The 15,811-nt window shown below is 46.2% G+C and overlaps 1 protein-coding gene across 2 annotated transcripts in view; it reads left to right on the forward strand.

The window, feature by feature from the left end:
- Positions 1-2,384: 2,384 nt before the first annotated feature.
- The window catches only part of PLA2G15 (phospholipase A2 group XV), a 346,700-nt gene continuing 333,273 nt past the window's right edge, over positions 2,385-15,811 (forward strand). Inside the window, exon 1 of one of the 2 annotated variants that reach the window (XM_069653570.1) lies at positions 2,385-2,648. In XM_069653570.1, coding sequence (XP_069509671.1) covers positions 2,525-2,648 — 124 coding nt within the window. In that variant the 5' untranslated portion in view covers positions 2,385-2,524. The remainder of the gene's footprint in view (positions 2,649-15,811) is intronic. The other variant, XM_069653579.1, reaches the window with a different exon arrangement.

The following is a 15,811-nucleotide window of genomic DNA, read 5'->3' on the forward strand; positions in this document are numbered from 1 at the left end:
TTTAAAAAAAATCACTGCCAGTCACTTGTAGTGCAACGTTTGATGGTAAGGTTTGATAAAGGTAGCTCAAAGAGATCCAAGGAGATGTGTTTTGGGCAGGGAGGGGAAAGATATGCATAGCTCTCAATTTTTATGGCCACTGGCAGGTGAGACAGCGACTTACAAGGCGGGTGACACCCCCCAAAAGCATGTGAATTAAGAAGTATGGATGTGAGTGGGAATGGCTATGGGCTGTAAATGAGTGTAACTAACCAAACAACACATACAAGCTTTGTGCCCATCCTCATTAAACATGGGCCCTCTGGTATGGAAGGCCCAGGGGCGTAAGCTGGGAGGTGGACTTGTTGTGGGTCCGGCTGGGGCAGCACCTTCCAGGTGCTTGCCCCATTAGCATGCCGGTGTAAGGGCGAGCATCTAGGTCCCCACTACAACTACAGACAGCTGGGCGCCTGCTACGGAACGGAGGTGGCAGGGGCAGGTGACATCAGGTAGTCCCTGCCCCTGACACCTCACATCAAAGGCCCCCCTCCCATCCGGACGGATGTGGAGACAAGGGGTCTTTGATGTTCAAATTACCATTTTCAGCCTATAACCAGGGCGGGCAAGGTAGCCCTTCTCATTCAGTGCCTCTCCTCTGCCCAGGCACCAGCACTGGATTCCTGATCCCGCAGCCAATAAATAAAACCTCCCTCCCACCCCTTTAAAATTCAGGATGAACTACACAAGAAGGGGCTAGGTAGAAACACGATAGTGTCTGCATTTTTTACAAATAAAGTAGGCAACAATTTAAAAAATCTAATAAGTATACATAAAGGCAAAAACGCCTACTAAAATGGACAAATAATAATAACGACCAAATTCAAAAAGGTAAAAATAGAGCTAAACACGTTCAAGGGAACGGTAATTCAGTTATTATAACCCAAGCTCAAAGAACCCACCTCTGAGGAGAAACCAATCAATAACGCCTCACAAGGGGCTCAAACACAAGTGGATCATGAGCAAAGGGAATGCCGAAAGATGCCTTAAAAGTGAAAGAAGGGCACTTGGCAGCAGGGGGAAAGGCAGGATGCCCCTCGTTCACCATGAGGACATGGAAGGGCAAAATGCCAAAAACCAGATCAGGTTGGATGCAAGTGGATGCTCAAGAACCCACCAAGTGGATCAGTGAGCTAAAAGGATGCCTAAACACAGTGGAACAGGCTAACAAGCCGCACCACAAAGGGTACAAGGGAAGGACAATGCCCAAAATTGAAGACAAGTGGAAGGCAAGCCAAAGCTCTAGAATCCACCTCTGACATACATGCCAACACTTCAACCCACCTGTGCGGGAGATTACGTCTGAAAAATCGGGAAACAGAGATTTTCCCATAGGAATATATTGGGCAAAGATTCATTTTAGGCGGGAGAACGTGAGAAATAGCAACATTTTTCATGCAAAAATCAGGAGTCTCCCACCTAAATCGGGAGGGTTGGCATGTATGCTCTGAGGATAAAAAATTAATAACGGCCCTCAGGGGGCAACATCACAAGTGGGTCACCAGAGCGATAGGAAGGTATACAAATGCCTCAAAGCGTGGAAAAGCGCACAATAGTGGCTGAAAGGCATATACCTCTCCAGCTTGCATGATAAAAAACAGGAAGGATCCAGTATGGAAGTAAAGAATGTGAAGATAAACCGGTCAATCCAACGTCTCAAGCTTTTCGCATGAAGGGCAGCAGGGATCAGCCTCGAGTTTGCCCTAAATGGGAGTAGGGCCCCCGCTCACCTGATCCCTCTGTTCCCCAAAATGTATTTGTGTTATTTTTCTTTTCTTATGATGTTGTTTATGGTTCGTTTTCTTTTGCACCATGGCTTGTATTACAATAATGCTTGTGGCCAAAGTTTTTCCACCTCATATCTCGTTTGGCCACCTCCTTTCAGACATTGTCATTACTGTCATAATTGTCATCGCTTTCATCTTCATCTCCCCTCCCACATGCACTCCCCCCCCCCCCAACTGTGACTTCCAGGCTTAACCATTGCTTCCTACTTTATTGCAATAGTTGCGGCTTATAGGTGGCACTAGCGCCATCTAATAGCCAACATTTTAAATCTGTAATTGTCAAAACTAGAACTCCTCAAGAGCAGAGACAGGAATACCTCCAAACTGTCCCTTTCTAACCTTTATAAAATATAAGCACGCAGCTTCAGAATAGGGGACGCTAACTTTGACTGGCGAAAAACATCACTGAATGCCACAAACGCAATCCCGCATCGGCGTGCAATGTGTTTAGTCTAGAACGGTTTCATTGGCAGGGACGCTCGTTCTGCGAATCCCTCTGAAGCCGGAGAGTAAGCGACGCGCAGTGCTTCTGTACTCGGCTGGCTCTGTCTGGGCGCGGCTCGGCGCTCTGTGATTGGCCCTTGCACTGCACTGTTTTCCTCACGACCAGCCTCGATTGAGGCACACCAGCAGTTGGATTTTGGCTGTTTGAGTCATTGAGAGTCGCAGTTGGGCGCTTGTACACGGGATGCAAGAGAGACATGAGCCCCGGCGGTGCTAGATTCCCTGTCCCTCCGCGCCTCTTGCTAGTCGCGGTGTTGCTGCTCCTGCCGCACAGCAACTCAGCGGCACCCTCCTGCTCCCCAGGCCCGCCTGTAGTTCTCGGTAAGTGAGTGCATATGTCTCTCGTACTTTAGTTGGGACTTGGGGGTCTATCTACGGACATTAGAAAGGTCTTCACCTCTGGATTCTGCAACGCTCTCAGTGAACCGCACAAGCAACACGTAGAAGGAATACATGTCCGCCCACGATAACACACATCTGCGCACTCTGAAATCTAAACGGGTACGCATTAAGAGGTGACACTGCAACGTCAAGCGCACACTGCGCTCTTGGTAGAGTGGGCTCCTCGCGGGGGAGGTTGGGGCTGAGGGGGGCAACATCACAGTGCTAACTCGGGGAAGCAGCATCCTTCCAAAATCTCAATGACCTTCTTGGGACTGTCGTGATTGTTAATTTGTATTATTTTTCATTAGGGGATGTACATATTTCCCCAAAATTAGGGAGCCTGAACCCAAGTAAGAGGGTGGGAGGGGTCCTGGTGCAAATATTTGCTTAACATGATTCCCTTTATAGCACTTTTTGTGAAAAACTGGGTACAGCGGCATACAATTTAGTCTGCATTGTGCCACAACACGAACAAAACAATAGCTGCCAAGTCAGTACACGGGAGCAGTTTATGGTGATTTTGCCAACACTATATAGGCCTGTAATTGTTCCAGTTTAAGAAGACCGTTTAATTCTGGCTCTGTCCCATACCAGTGTACGACTACATACCCCTGCTTTCTGTGCCAGTATCCCCACGTAATTATACCATCCTGTTTGCCTGTTCCGTGAAGCCAGTAATGCCATTGCAAGCAAACCCTGTCCATGATGAATATGCCAATGTGTCATCTTTGCCCCTCGCAGCTGGCACCTTGATTACAGCACGCTCTCTCTTCCTGTTGAATTCACTCGTTCCAACCCCATCAGCTGTAAACAAACATGTGCAATGCATCTGTAGACAGCCTATCTCCCTAGCTAATAAGGACACGCCCGAACATTTTTTTTTAATTGCTTATCTGCTCATCTCTGTTCGTCAGCTGCTGATCCGGATTATCCGCCCGCTCACCCTGTAGGTAGGAAGCAGGGGGAGATATCAAACAAATGTCCCCAAATCCTGGCTCCTGGTGGAGGGGCAGTAAATGAATGCACATGGCACTCATAATGTACAGAGGTGTGGACGAGTGCCCCCTTACTTGTTTACCCTGCAATATCCCAGCCAGCATGACCAATGGGTCATGCAGAGGTGGGGAAGAAACATTTCTCCAACCATGGATGGGTCATTGGGAATGCCCAACTGTTATACGCCAAAGAGGTGAAAACCTTATTTTCCCACCATCACAACTGGCCTTGTATTACTTCCTTGGGTGCACACTGCAGCTGAGGGAGGAAGCGCTATGGTATTAACTGGACTGACTTTGGCTCCCCTATAATGGCTTCCAGGCCACTCCCCTTTTGCCCATTATTTTGGGGCGAAGTCATTACTACTCGCCTAATAACAAAAAGCTACCTAGGCACAGGTGATTATACTCAACAACAGTCCAACCAGGCGTGCTGGATGGAGTTGGGAGGAGATGGGGCCTACTACTGGAGTATTTAGCTATTTTTGTCCTCCCACCTATTGAATGTCCCTCATGTGGTTGCTTACCCTAACAAGGGCTTGTTTGTTTGTGCATTTATGTAGCGCTACGAACCCTCGGGTATCTGAGCGCTGCTTATTTCCCACAGTGTGTGGTCATTTATCAACCTCGGAAAGATGAAAGGCTCAGTTTGGCCCTGCCGGGATTCGAACCTGGCTCTGCACGGATGTCAAAGCGAGCGATCTACTCGCTGTGCTATCCGACCTGCTTGCGCGCTGCCTATCTAGGGTTAGGGGATAAAAGAAGAGACTAGCCCTAAATGTAGTGACAAGCTGGAATCTATACCGTAAAAATGCTTCAAACCTGGAATGGTGGCTGGACCTTCTACACTGAGTGTTATCTTGAGCTCTAGCATGGGGGCTGCTGAGCCCCCTGAAATGATTCGGTGGGCACCACCAGTAGTACTTCAATGTTTTCTATGTGTAATTCATGTGGTCCTGTAACCAGACGATGCTCCCTTTGCACTAGGAGCTGTAGACAATGTGAAGAAGAATCCTAGCAAACTTGTCAGGAATTTGGTCGGACCCCTTATGAGTTAACCATATATGATAAAACATTTTCAAGAACGTTCAAGAAATAAAATGGAGCAAGGTAATTTTATAATTGTGTGCCCATCACTGTGCATATTTGGGCAGTATGCCAAAAAGTTCACAAAAACAAAGTAATTGCTCAAGACGCAGACAAAAAGAATGCTGTCATATGTCCAATGCGATTCGGACGGTTGCCCATCCTCGGGGAAGCATTCTTGTATTGTAATTATACTTGTAAAGTGCTAACTATGGCATGATGGCATCTAGCTGCTAAGGCAGGCAGCAGCCCTCCAGAAAGCAGCAGGAAAAAAACAAAACTTCGAAAACCAAAGTAATGCATAGTTTCCCAAAGCTGGTTTGGAAGAGCGTAACAGAATGGCCTCCAGCCCAATCTCTGTAGTGTCTAGGGACCCTCCTCACATTTTGTGAGGCTTGAGCATAGCACCCTGGCGGGAGTATAAAAGGACAGTTTAGATTGGAGATATTGCACAATGCACACTACAAAGAGTCTTGAAATGAATGCAGATATTTATTGGGAGACAGAGTCGCTGTTGCAGCAGAGTATGAGTGAGAAACTAGTGGCACCCAATGCCAAGCGAGCTGCATCGTTTGAGAAACTGCAGGCGCTGAATCAAAAACGCTGGCTGACTAAATTGGATTACTCTGTAGTAATCCAAAGATCCCAAAATAGATTTAGTCACTACCTTGGTCTGAAGCTCAGTTGGAAGAAAATGCAGTTTTCTTCAAGATCCTTCAGCTTTTAAAAAGCCTGCTTTACACACAAACGAAATTTGACCTTCTCTAGATTCTGATGGTAAAAGTTTAATACCAAGACTCTACTAATTTACTAGGATTGGAGCAGGGACCCACCGGTCAAAAATCCATACTCAAGGCTGTATTTGAAGGAGATGAGCCCACTATCAAGATCCACGTTTTTTTTGCTCCCCATTCAATATCAACCAGTTCCTAGCCATCCAGTCGCCAATCGCAGACAGACAATTTAGATGGTGGATCCATCACTGGAGAGTCCAGACGAAATAACAGCTGAGTGACATCTGCATATGCATAAAAACGTACCTCATGTTTATAGATGCAATCTACCAAAGGTTGAAGATGGAGGTTAAAAAGAAGCTGGAAGAAAGAAAATCCCTGGAGAACACCACAAGAAAGAGACACCGGAGCAGAATGAAATGGTGGCAGAGATACCGTTTGATTACGGTACTGTGAGAAAAGAAGAAAACCAATAGAGGGGGTGGGGGGAAACCAGATATACCCGCCTTTTCAAAGCCACAGAGTATACTGTGGTCAAAGGTATCGAAAGCCGTGGAGAGGTCCAGGAAAATCAAAACTCCGACCTCCCCGGTCCTGAAGTAAAGCAAGGTCGTCCAGGATAGAGATCATAACCGTCTAAGTGCCCATAAGAGGTCTGAATCCCAACTGAAAGGGTGTAGAAGAGATTGCGGCTCTAGAAAATGAGAAAGTTGTGGGGTAACTATTGCTTCATAAGGATCGGAAGGAGGGATATAGGCCGATCATGAGCTGCATCCAGAGGAGGCTTCTTGAGTTGCGGGGCGATAAACGTGTGCTTTAGAGAAGCCAGAGTTACACCCACAGTGAAGGAGCGATGAAGAGCTGCAGTAAACCAAGGGATTGCTTTAAGAGGCAAAGACTGAACGACCCAGAGGGGATAGGATGGACACATGTAAGGTTATGAAGGGTCACCAGGACTGCATCATCCGTACCCAGTTAAAACAGAAACGGCTCAGAGATGGTTTTCCTAGTAGCAGAGTGTGTGGGTTGTATATGGTCTGAAAAAGTCAGATCACTACTGGAAATAGATTGGCGAGTCTCATAAATCTTCTCAGCAAACTAATAGAATCACATTTAGTGAGCACAGTCAATTTTTGGTGGAGGAAGGACTGCAAGCTCCTTGGCTACTTTAAAAAGTGTTCTTGATGAGCACACGGCTGATGGGATATGATTTGCATAGCACTGAGATTTTGCTAGTTTAGTAGCCTCCTCGTAGTGACGCAAAGACTGCTTATAATGCCACATAAATTGAGAACCATTCTTAATACACCATTTACGTTCTGCATGCCAATAGGCTTGCTTATGTACCATACGGTCTGGAGAGAACCGGGTGGGTGAGGGTTTAGATTGATTAATGCATGCCACAGCTGGAGCAAAAGTATCTGCTGCGCCTGCCAGGGCCTTAAGAAGAGCACTCCACGGTTCATGCTTCTCTGTCATAAAGTGATTGGTACTCATCAAGAGATAATTTCCCAACGAGGTGGAGCAGACCTCACCTCAAAGACTTCGAATTTGAGAAATGTTTAAAGGTCGTGGGGGTCGTAAAAGAACGAAGTGGTCAGTCCAGGGGACCGGCAGTGGCTGAAAAGCAGCTGTCAGAGAATTATATGAAAAAATCAAATAAAAAAAATGTCTGCGCTTATGCGTTGGGAGAGGATTATGTAAGTCAAGAAACGTATCATCCAAAGTAGCGCTCAAGTTCTTGGAATGTGTGTCTGCCAGGTTATTAGGCCAGACATTAAAATCTCCCATCAGAATAAGCTGTTGATGAGTTAAAACCAGGTCTGCAATTAACTGTTCAAAATCATATACAAAGCTGGTTAAAGATAGACGGCGAGCGATAGACCAGTAAAATAAGAGAGGAAATCTTGGGGGGATTAGAAGCTGAATTGGGTACATTTCACCACATAGCTTATGTACCAAAGGTTGTAATTAGTGGCTTGACTCTGATATTTGTATAGCACCTATGTTGACACGTATTTCGAACATTCGGTCCTCATCAAGACATGGCTTTATATTCAATCAAGTTTTGTTTGATTCAGAGTTCTCTCCACAAAACTTATTTCTGGGGTAAATATCCCTTTTGCTTCCTTATTCCTCCTGAATGTGCCCTGTTTTCCTGAAGCGCAGCACTCTGCAAGCATTCGAAGTGTGTTTCCCAAAAGGGATAGTTATCCCAGAAATAATATTTGTGCGGAGAACTCTGAATTGAACAAAACTTACCGAATGGTCGAAGCACGTGTCATCAGAGGGTCAATACAATTGTCAAGCCACTAATTACAAACCAGGTGGACGGGCGCTATACAGGGGTGACACGCTGTATAATGTATTAAGAGTTATGTATAGGTATACCTGCAGAGGTCTTCAAACTTTGGGGCGTGCCCACCCAGGGGGGCACGGCCGCCTCCTAGGGGGGGCGCCAGAGCCCAGTATGAAATGTAAAAACAAAAATAAACATCTTTTTATTTTTTTTTAATTTTTTTTTTTTTTCGAGTGGAGGAAATGGGAGTGGGCAGCTCACATGGCCAGACTGGACCATAAAACGGTCTTGGGCACCAATGAAAAAATGGCCAGCAGTTGCAAATGGATATTCAGTCCTTTAGTTACAGACTGTTTGAATAGTACCCAAGGGTTTGTTTTTTGTTGAAATGTAAACAAATTGTGATATTTAAAGAATATTTAGTCAGCAACAATGGTCAAAACTACTAGCTGCATAGTGAAGTAACTCCTCAAACTGGCCCACATTGTCCAAAAAGTGGACCATTTTGACTGGCCTACACCTAGCATTTTGCATTTTTGGTACGGTCATCGCCCTATTGCCCTATAGGCCAGTCCAAGCCTGCGGGCTCCTCCATAATGGGTGAGGGGGCGTCCACCCACTGGCCCCCTCACCCATTATGGAGGAGCCGAGGAGCCAGCCCAGTGAAACACTGAGCACTTCTTGAGCTGCTTTTTCCAGCTGAGGGAGTGCTCCTAGGCTGGCTGAACTGTCAAAGGGAAACACTGGGCCTCATTACGAGTTTGGAGGTAACCATGCTGCTATTTGCGGCATGGCTGCCTCCAAACTCGTTCCAACTCCGGCCTGGTGAATGGAGCAATTACCGGTCCATTCCGAGGTCGGAGGGACCGGTAATTCCCCATTCACCAGGGCCATTCCCCATTTCCATTTGAGCCCCCATAGGGCTCAATGGGAAGGGGGAAGGCGGCAATAACGGTACCGCAAATTGCCGTACCGTTATTGACCCTGGTATCCCTTTGCGGGTCCCGTCCTTAACGCCTGCAAAAACCAGGCGTTAAGGAAGGACCCGCAAAGGGAACTCGTAGTAGGGCGGTAAGGGATTACCGGTGCCGGTAATCCCTTACCACCCACCTCGTAATGAGGCCCACTGTTTGCCTTTGACAGTTCAGTTCCCCAGCCGCACATGATCACTGAGCCATGCAACGCTGGGGGAGTTTTGCTTCGCCAGCCTTGCATAGCTCATTGGAAATGCTGACTGGGCCACTGCATGTATGTATGTGCGAGGGGGTGCTCCTGCGCCTCCCCGCACATACGGGCAGAGCAACCTGGAGCGGGGCATTTTAGCAACCACACGCAGGCCCCTACAGAGGTACGTTTATGGTGATTTATTTTTTATTTAAATGTGTATGGATGTGTGTATGCTTGTGTTTTGGGACTGTGGTGGGAGCAGGATGGGCGGCAGCACTGGGATAGTGGTGGGAGTAGGATGGGGAGAGCCCAGGGTCTGTACTGGGAATAGGGTGCGGTGACGGCACGCAAAAGTTCATAGCGATTTCTACATACTGTCCATCTGGCACTTTTGGGGGGGACCGGCCTGCCCAAACTTTGCTCAGGGGGGGCCCAGGCCAAAAAAGTTTGAAGACCACTGCCTTAGAGCATCCCTTAGAGCAGCAGTCCAAGCACTTGACATAACAAGTGGCAAGCAGAGTGACACAACAACCCCACATACATTACCAGTTATTGAAACAAAGGAATTGGATAACAATTTATGGATGCTATGTGAATCAACGCCAAACCACGCCCTGTAGTGGGGGGCGAGGGGGTGCTATCTAAGTGTAAAATGCTATATTTAGGGGGAAGCATCTGTAAAATATCAGGATCGGAGGACTAGGTTTCTGTCAAATACAGAAGGGTCTAGGCAGAATCTTCTAAAAGGGAATACATGTATAAAATAAAATTCTGGGCGGCAACTGCTGATCTGGCATTAACTAGGAAGCCAGCTGCAGTGGAAACATGGATGTCACCGGACTTAGCATCCGGCAGCAGTCACTCATTTTGGCCTTTATAATTGCAGCATGCGTATCTCCGGACCGAAACACAGGCAAGTGAAGCTCCGCAGATCAGGGGGAAGGAAGGCTGACATCCGCTGGCGCGAGACCCATCAGTTTATTGCGAGTATTCTGGCAAACCCCAGGAGCTGCGGCTGGGCACCGACGGGTAGAGATGTGCTTGCCTTTACCACGCTGCAGGCATGCACGCTGTGCCCGTCTGCCTCACAACTGCTCTCAAAAAGGAAGAAATACGAGCGTTTTTTCCAAGCCTAAAATAACCTATTAAATCACAATTGTCTAAACGCACCAGTTATAAAGTATAATCGCCCCCACCCGTGAAAGTCCTATTAGTCCCGTGAACCAGAATGCCTCGGATAGTGTTCATGGGGCACATAGATAGTTCGTATTCTGTTGGTGACTGGGATTACCTTGGTCTGCCTCTTTAGTTCTCTGCATGGTGTGGGGAAATACTACCGTGTGAGTCACACAGAGACTTTCCCATTTGAGGTTCTACTGCTTGGCTGTCGCAGCAAGATAGTAGTTGCCTATCTGGGTGGCTTTAGGGATTCTTTCAGAGGAACTCTTTGCACATTCACGTCATGTGTTGGCAGTTGATTCAAGAGTTGCCTGCAAAAGTCACTTCGTCTTTGCTACTGGAACATTGCTCTAGGAAGGGGGGATTTTCAGGTCTGCACATGGGACTTGTCAGCGCCTGCAATGCTTTGTTCATCGCATTTCTCACTACCGGGGCTTTTGGTAGTATGGTTAATGAAGGGCACGTGTGTCCTTTGGAAGTGTATCAGATTGGGTAGAAGATAGGGTGATGGGTCTTCTGCCTTTTGGCTGCTTCAACAGTAAGTGTCTTTAGGGCCATGTCCCTCCACCCAAACCTCCAGTAAGGAGGCATGCAGTGTCCGTTCCATGGGGAAACGTGTGCCTACTTCAGAATTTTTGCTTCATACCTGCAGGTGGAATTGATCTATAGTGCGACATGTTTGGAGTTACCATCCAGTCCTAGACGTTCCTTGATGTTGGCTGTGCCACTAAGGCCATAGCAAGGATGACAAAGTATGCTTGAGATGGATTACCCCCTCACCCGCTCATGTCGAGTTCCTAGAGCATTGATTATCATGATTGTCTATTTGTACGCTTGTGGGTGGCATCTTCTGCAGGCAGTGCCTTTCATCCCACTGTAATTGTGCTTTACGGGGACTCTGCATTTACGACCAATATTGTCAGGTTGTCCTTCCTTTGATCTAGTCCGCGAATGGGCTGTTGTGTGCAAAGCTTCTTCGACATCGCCAACGTATGGTTGCTGGGCCTGTTATGCAAAGTGCTTACATATGTAACGATGCTGTTGGCGACAGTTCAGCTAGGGCAAATGGTGGTGTGGTTCAGTTGGTGTAAGGCAATTACGACTCGTGCTAGTCGAGTGTAGCCGGCTTTTCGGCACTTCTACCCACCTAGTTTCATTCGCCATGGATGAGAGCTTGGTGCAGCCATATTGGTACAATACCCAAACCTGTGTGGATGTAATGGTCACTTCTGTTGGGGTATCCTCCCTACAATAGGGTCTGAGGGGTGCGGGTGTCCCTGGATATGTTTTGTTTGGAGGATTTATATGGGTGCTAAGCTCTGGCCTAGGCAATTAACTTTGGCCTTTTTCAAGTTGGCTCCCCTGGTGTCTTTCAGGTCCACAACTGTACAACTGTAACCCGAGGACTGCCAGGGAAAATGGCACTGTAATTGTCTGTCTCTGCCTTGTTAGTAGTTACTATAAAATGTCTATCGTTTGCAAGAATATGGGCATGCGTTTGGGTAAATGCGGATCCTTTGCTGTAATGTTACATTGTGATGGGGTGCTCCCTGTCCATATGGGGGATTACTCGTACCTCCTTTCGTAATGTATGCAATTATTGAGTATGTGTTTGTTTACAGGAGTATCCGTCATGAAGCTTGACAGTCTAGGGCTGTTGCTCATTTACTCAGAACATGAGGCACAATGATAGTCGTCTGTGTGCCCAGTTGACACATCTCCTTTGAACCTAATTAGGATCTCTGCTGGTGTCACCTTTTGGAGCTTGCTCAGTCTGGGGTTTGCCATCGCCCACTCCTTTTGGTGCAATGGCTGGAGAGGAGGAAGACAGAAATCGGCCTGAGCTCTGCTGTGCTTTGTTTATGTCTGGGGCTGACTCATCCGTGGTCTTTGCTAGACCTCATAGAGTAAGTACTGAGACGAGGGAGCGGGGACTTGCTGGAAATGCCTCTATTATTGACCAGTAATCTTCGTTACACCTACTGCTTCTCCCATCCAGTACTGACTCCTGCCATACCTCTTGGTTGAGGGGGATTCGTCCCTGCCTCTTGGATATTAACAGGAGGACTGTGGGTAAGGAGGAGTTTCTTCTACCTTGAGGGCCAAGAAGGTATTATTTTTTTTTTTTTTTTAATGGGAAAAAAAAAACAGTTTGCGACTGTGTGCCTGACTTTGGGATTGCACGCGTGTGACGAATTGGATTCTGCTCTGCAGGAGTAAAAGGATGAGGAAAGGATAAAATGCCCACTCGGCCCGTACACTGCTACAAACCAAAAGCCATCACACTTCTAAAGGGGAAAACAGGCACAATTAAGAAAGATGCCTCCTTTGCCCTTTGTGGCAAGGTGGGCCGAGGGAAGGCTATATTTGATTCAGTAGTGACATAAACAGCAAAGCGTAACGGTCTAAAATAAAGGGACTGTCTTTAAAAATAGTTACTACACCATCTGCAAAATAACCCAATAGAAAACACTACACAAAACTCACTCCTGGGGAAAGAATAGAAAATGAGCAAGGACAATGCGGCACCCTGAGTAATGAATTAGGGGTCTACAGTAAGCAAAATCCACAATGATCTTTGAAAGGGTATGATTATTGGATGCAAAAAGGGAATTGATGACCTAGCCAGTCTATAGCCCTGACCATGACCAAGGGGGCAGTTAACAGTACCTTTTTGCGGTTCGTGGAAGTTTGGCAGTGCCAAACCAGACTTTCTGTCACTACACAAGTGATATAAAGATCGGGAGCATCCCTACAGAAAAGGAAGTATCAGCCACTTTTACCCCCTAAAAATAGGCAAATGGCCTGAAAAAATTAAAATAGTAGAAATACTCCCAAAAAAGTGGGAATCAAACACATGACCTTGTGCCCCTTCTTTCACCCACACAGCTCCATGGATATGTTTGGGCCAGAAGTGCATGTACCACAGGAAGACATTGCTACTACTGCCTGATCGGAAGAAGTAAACTTATCTTTTAATGTGTATAAATAACTAGGTGTAAAGAAATCATTATTACAAAAAATTCCCTTTTCCCAGTTATAACATATTTTCATTTGCATTCGGAATTGGACTTATTTTTTTTTTTTTTGGGAGTAAAAATGTATCATTTTACTCCCAACTTAAAAATAGAGAGTACTGTTGAACAGTCTTGAAAACACTGCTCCAAGCAGTTCAATGGTGAAAACACTAGGACTCCAGCTGGCTTGGCTCTCTGGGAGCTGAGGGTCCCAATACAGGGGTTCACAGGCAAGATGAGTGTTTTCTCGTGCTTCCAAACACTGGGAGGCTGGCACACAACTGCAGAGGTAGTTCAACACAGTAAGGTGCTGGGTGCTGCTGTGGCTGGCAGAGAGGCAGGTGCTTGTTCCAGCAGCAGTTCACTCCACACTGGTCCCTGTAAATAGATAGGCAACAGAGCTTCTCTCTGCCTTGGATATTCTGTCTTCACCCCACTAGTGGAGGACTTGGGAAAGAAAGGTTGAAGTCCAAACGATGATTCAAAGAAGTGGTGTGAGACCCCTTCTTTTATAGGAGAAAGTCCATGTGTGATTGGACTAAAGCTAGCCTGATTTAGGGGTCCAACCCCAGCTCTTCGAAAACATGAATTTTGCCTTTCTGACCGCACACCCAAAGTGCTTTGTTCTAGAGGAAGTGGAGGGGACCGGAAGATTACGTCCCGATCCGAACACGGAAGAAAAAGCAGTTTTTCTTTTCTGTTCGGAACACCAACGGATGGCAATTGTGGATTGAAAAAAAGGAGAGCTCTTGTATAAAGTAAGGAAACGCATGAAATGGGGAAGCGGTTTGCTAATGTGCACACTCCCGTTGTTATGCTGCCAACGTTGCACTGATTTGATTAAATTGCACACGCGGTATTCGTATATTGATGTGGAGCAGCAACAGCTTGTTGATCCAACAATGGATATGGCCTGTAACGCTAACGCACCTAAATGTGGCAAGCTCTTTCCCTTTTGTTTTTTGTTGTTGTTTTTTTTATCATTAAGGGAACGCAAATTGGCAGAAGACCAATTTTGGTTGCAGTACTTGAGTTAGAAACTGTCTCCACTTTTAATCCAGCGGCCTACCTGCCGCACGGATGTGATTTGGATTAGTAATTGTCTTACTCGGTAGACCGGTAGACGATGGACATCTTAAAAGCTGAATGACAGCAATGTATTTATGTATCCTCTGGGAATAGAAGGTGGCTTTATTCCACTCATGTGTACATGAAGCTCAACAGTCATTGGATGGTGGTGGTCTTTTTTTTTTTTTTTGGTGTGTTTTTCTTGAGACATTTGGTGCTTTTAGGAAATGTGATCTTGATGCATGTTTACCTCATCTAACTTATTTAGTTTTGCAACTGAGCCGTGAACTTGCATCATTTTCTTCTTGCAGACTTCCTCTTTGAGTTTCTCATGCATGGCGACAGAGGATGGTGTGGTAATATTCAACATCCATCACCTCCTTTAGATATCAGCGAGTATATCACTGCTTGTATAATAGACTGCCCTGAAGAAAGTGGTTCTAATAAACACACACCACTGAAACCGTTAGACAGTAGTTGCTGCAAAAGGAGGCAGTAATTTGCTCACCTAGCCAAGCAGCTCTTACTCTAAGCTCCTCGTGGATGGTCAGTAATCATTCAGAGAGAGCCTAGAGCTAATGTCTTCAACAAAGCGAATTAAGGCTACTGTAATAATGAACATTAGTTTTAATCTTTGAGAACATAGGGAAAAAAAAGCTCAGTGTGTATATAGGGTAATACATTGCATTGTACCTGGAAATAGACTACTGAACATTGCCATAGATGTTCTCTTTTTAAATTATGAGTGAAAGAGTATGGTCTATGAGGGCATTGTGGTAAATACTCACAAAACAGTGATTTGGAATTACCTAGCAGCCAATTGCCTGTTTCCTTTTCTTTTTATATCTTCTTGTAGATGAGTGGCACACCAGCGTTGCCTAGAATTATTTACCAAATAGGTAAGCATAGATAGCAAGTTCTGCTATCCTGGTGTCTCTACTAGTGTCTGTACTCTTAGTCCCTCCTATGACTACTGTTTGAATGAGAAACATGTTGCTTAGTACTAATGTACAGATGTGTTTTTGCCTTTTGTGTGTTAAAACCTGACAGTTGGGGGGGAAAACCCTGCCCATTTGGATATAAGGCACCCCCTTGTGTTAAATTTCACTAAGTTCATTACAGTTGCTGTTCAGGCCGATCATCCCATTTCCTGCAGGCTGCACACTCCTTTCTTGACTGCATGGTGTTTGGAATCCACTGGCCCCTGGCACCTGCGTCGGCTCCATTACCTCTGTACTCTGCAGACCCTTCGGGGTCGCAGCGGTTGTTTGGATGTTCTTATGCTGCGCCACCGGCTCATGGCTGCTCCTGGACAGCCTAGGAGCACTTATCACAGTCCTCACACTCTGCGACGCTCCACATCCGTAGGGAGGATTATAAGGATTTTAACTCCTCCTCAGTAGCAAGGATATAGAAAGCAGACTCTGTTAGGACAAATATGCAGCCGGCTCCACACTGGAAAAACTCCTCAAATCCTCAGGTAAACCGTTTTTGTAACAGGGGTGAATATCTTAAATGCAGCCCCTGTGCTGCAGATGCTTGACTGTCCCTGCGG

The sequence above is a fragment of the Ambystoma mexicanum genome, chromosome 1p (assembly GCF_040938575.1).
Source record: "Ambystoma mexicanum isolate Mex_15411 chromosome 1p, UKY_AmexF1_1, whole genome shotgun sequence".
NCBI classification, from domain to species: Eukaryota; Metazoa; Chordata; class Amphibia; order Caudata; family Ambystomatidae; genus Ambystoma; species Ambystoma mexicanum.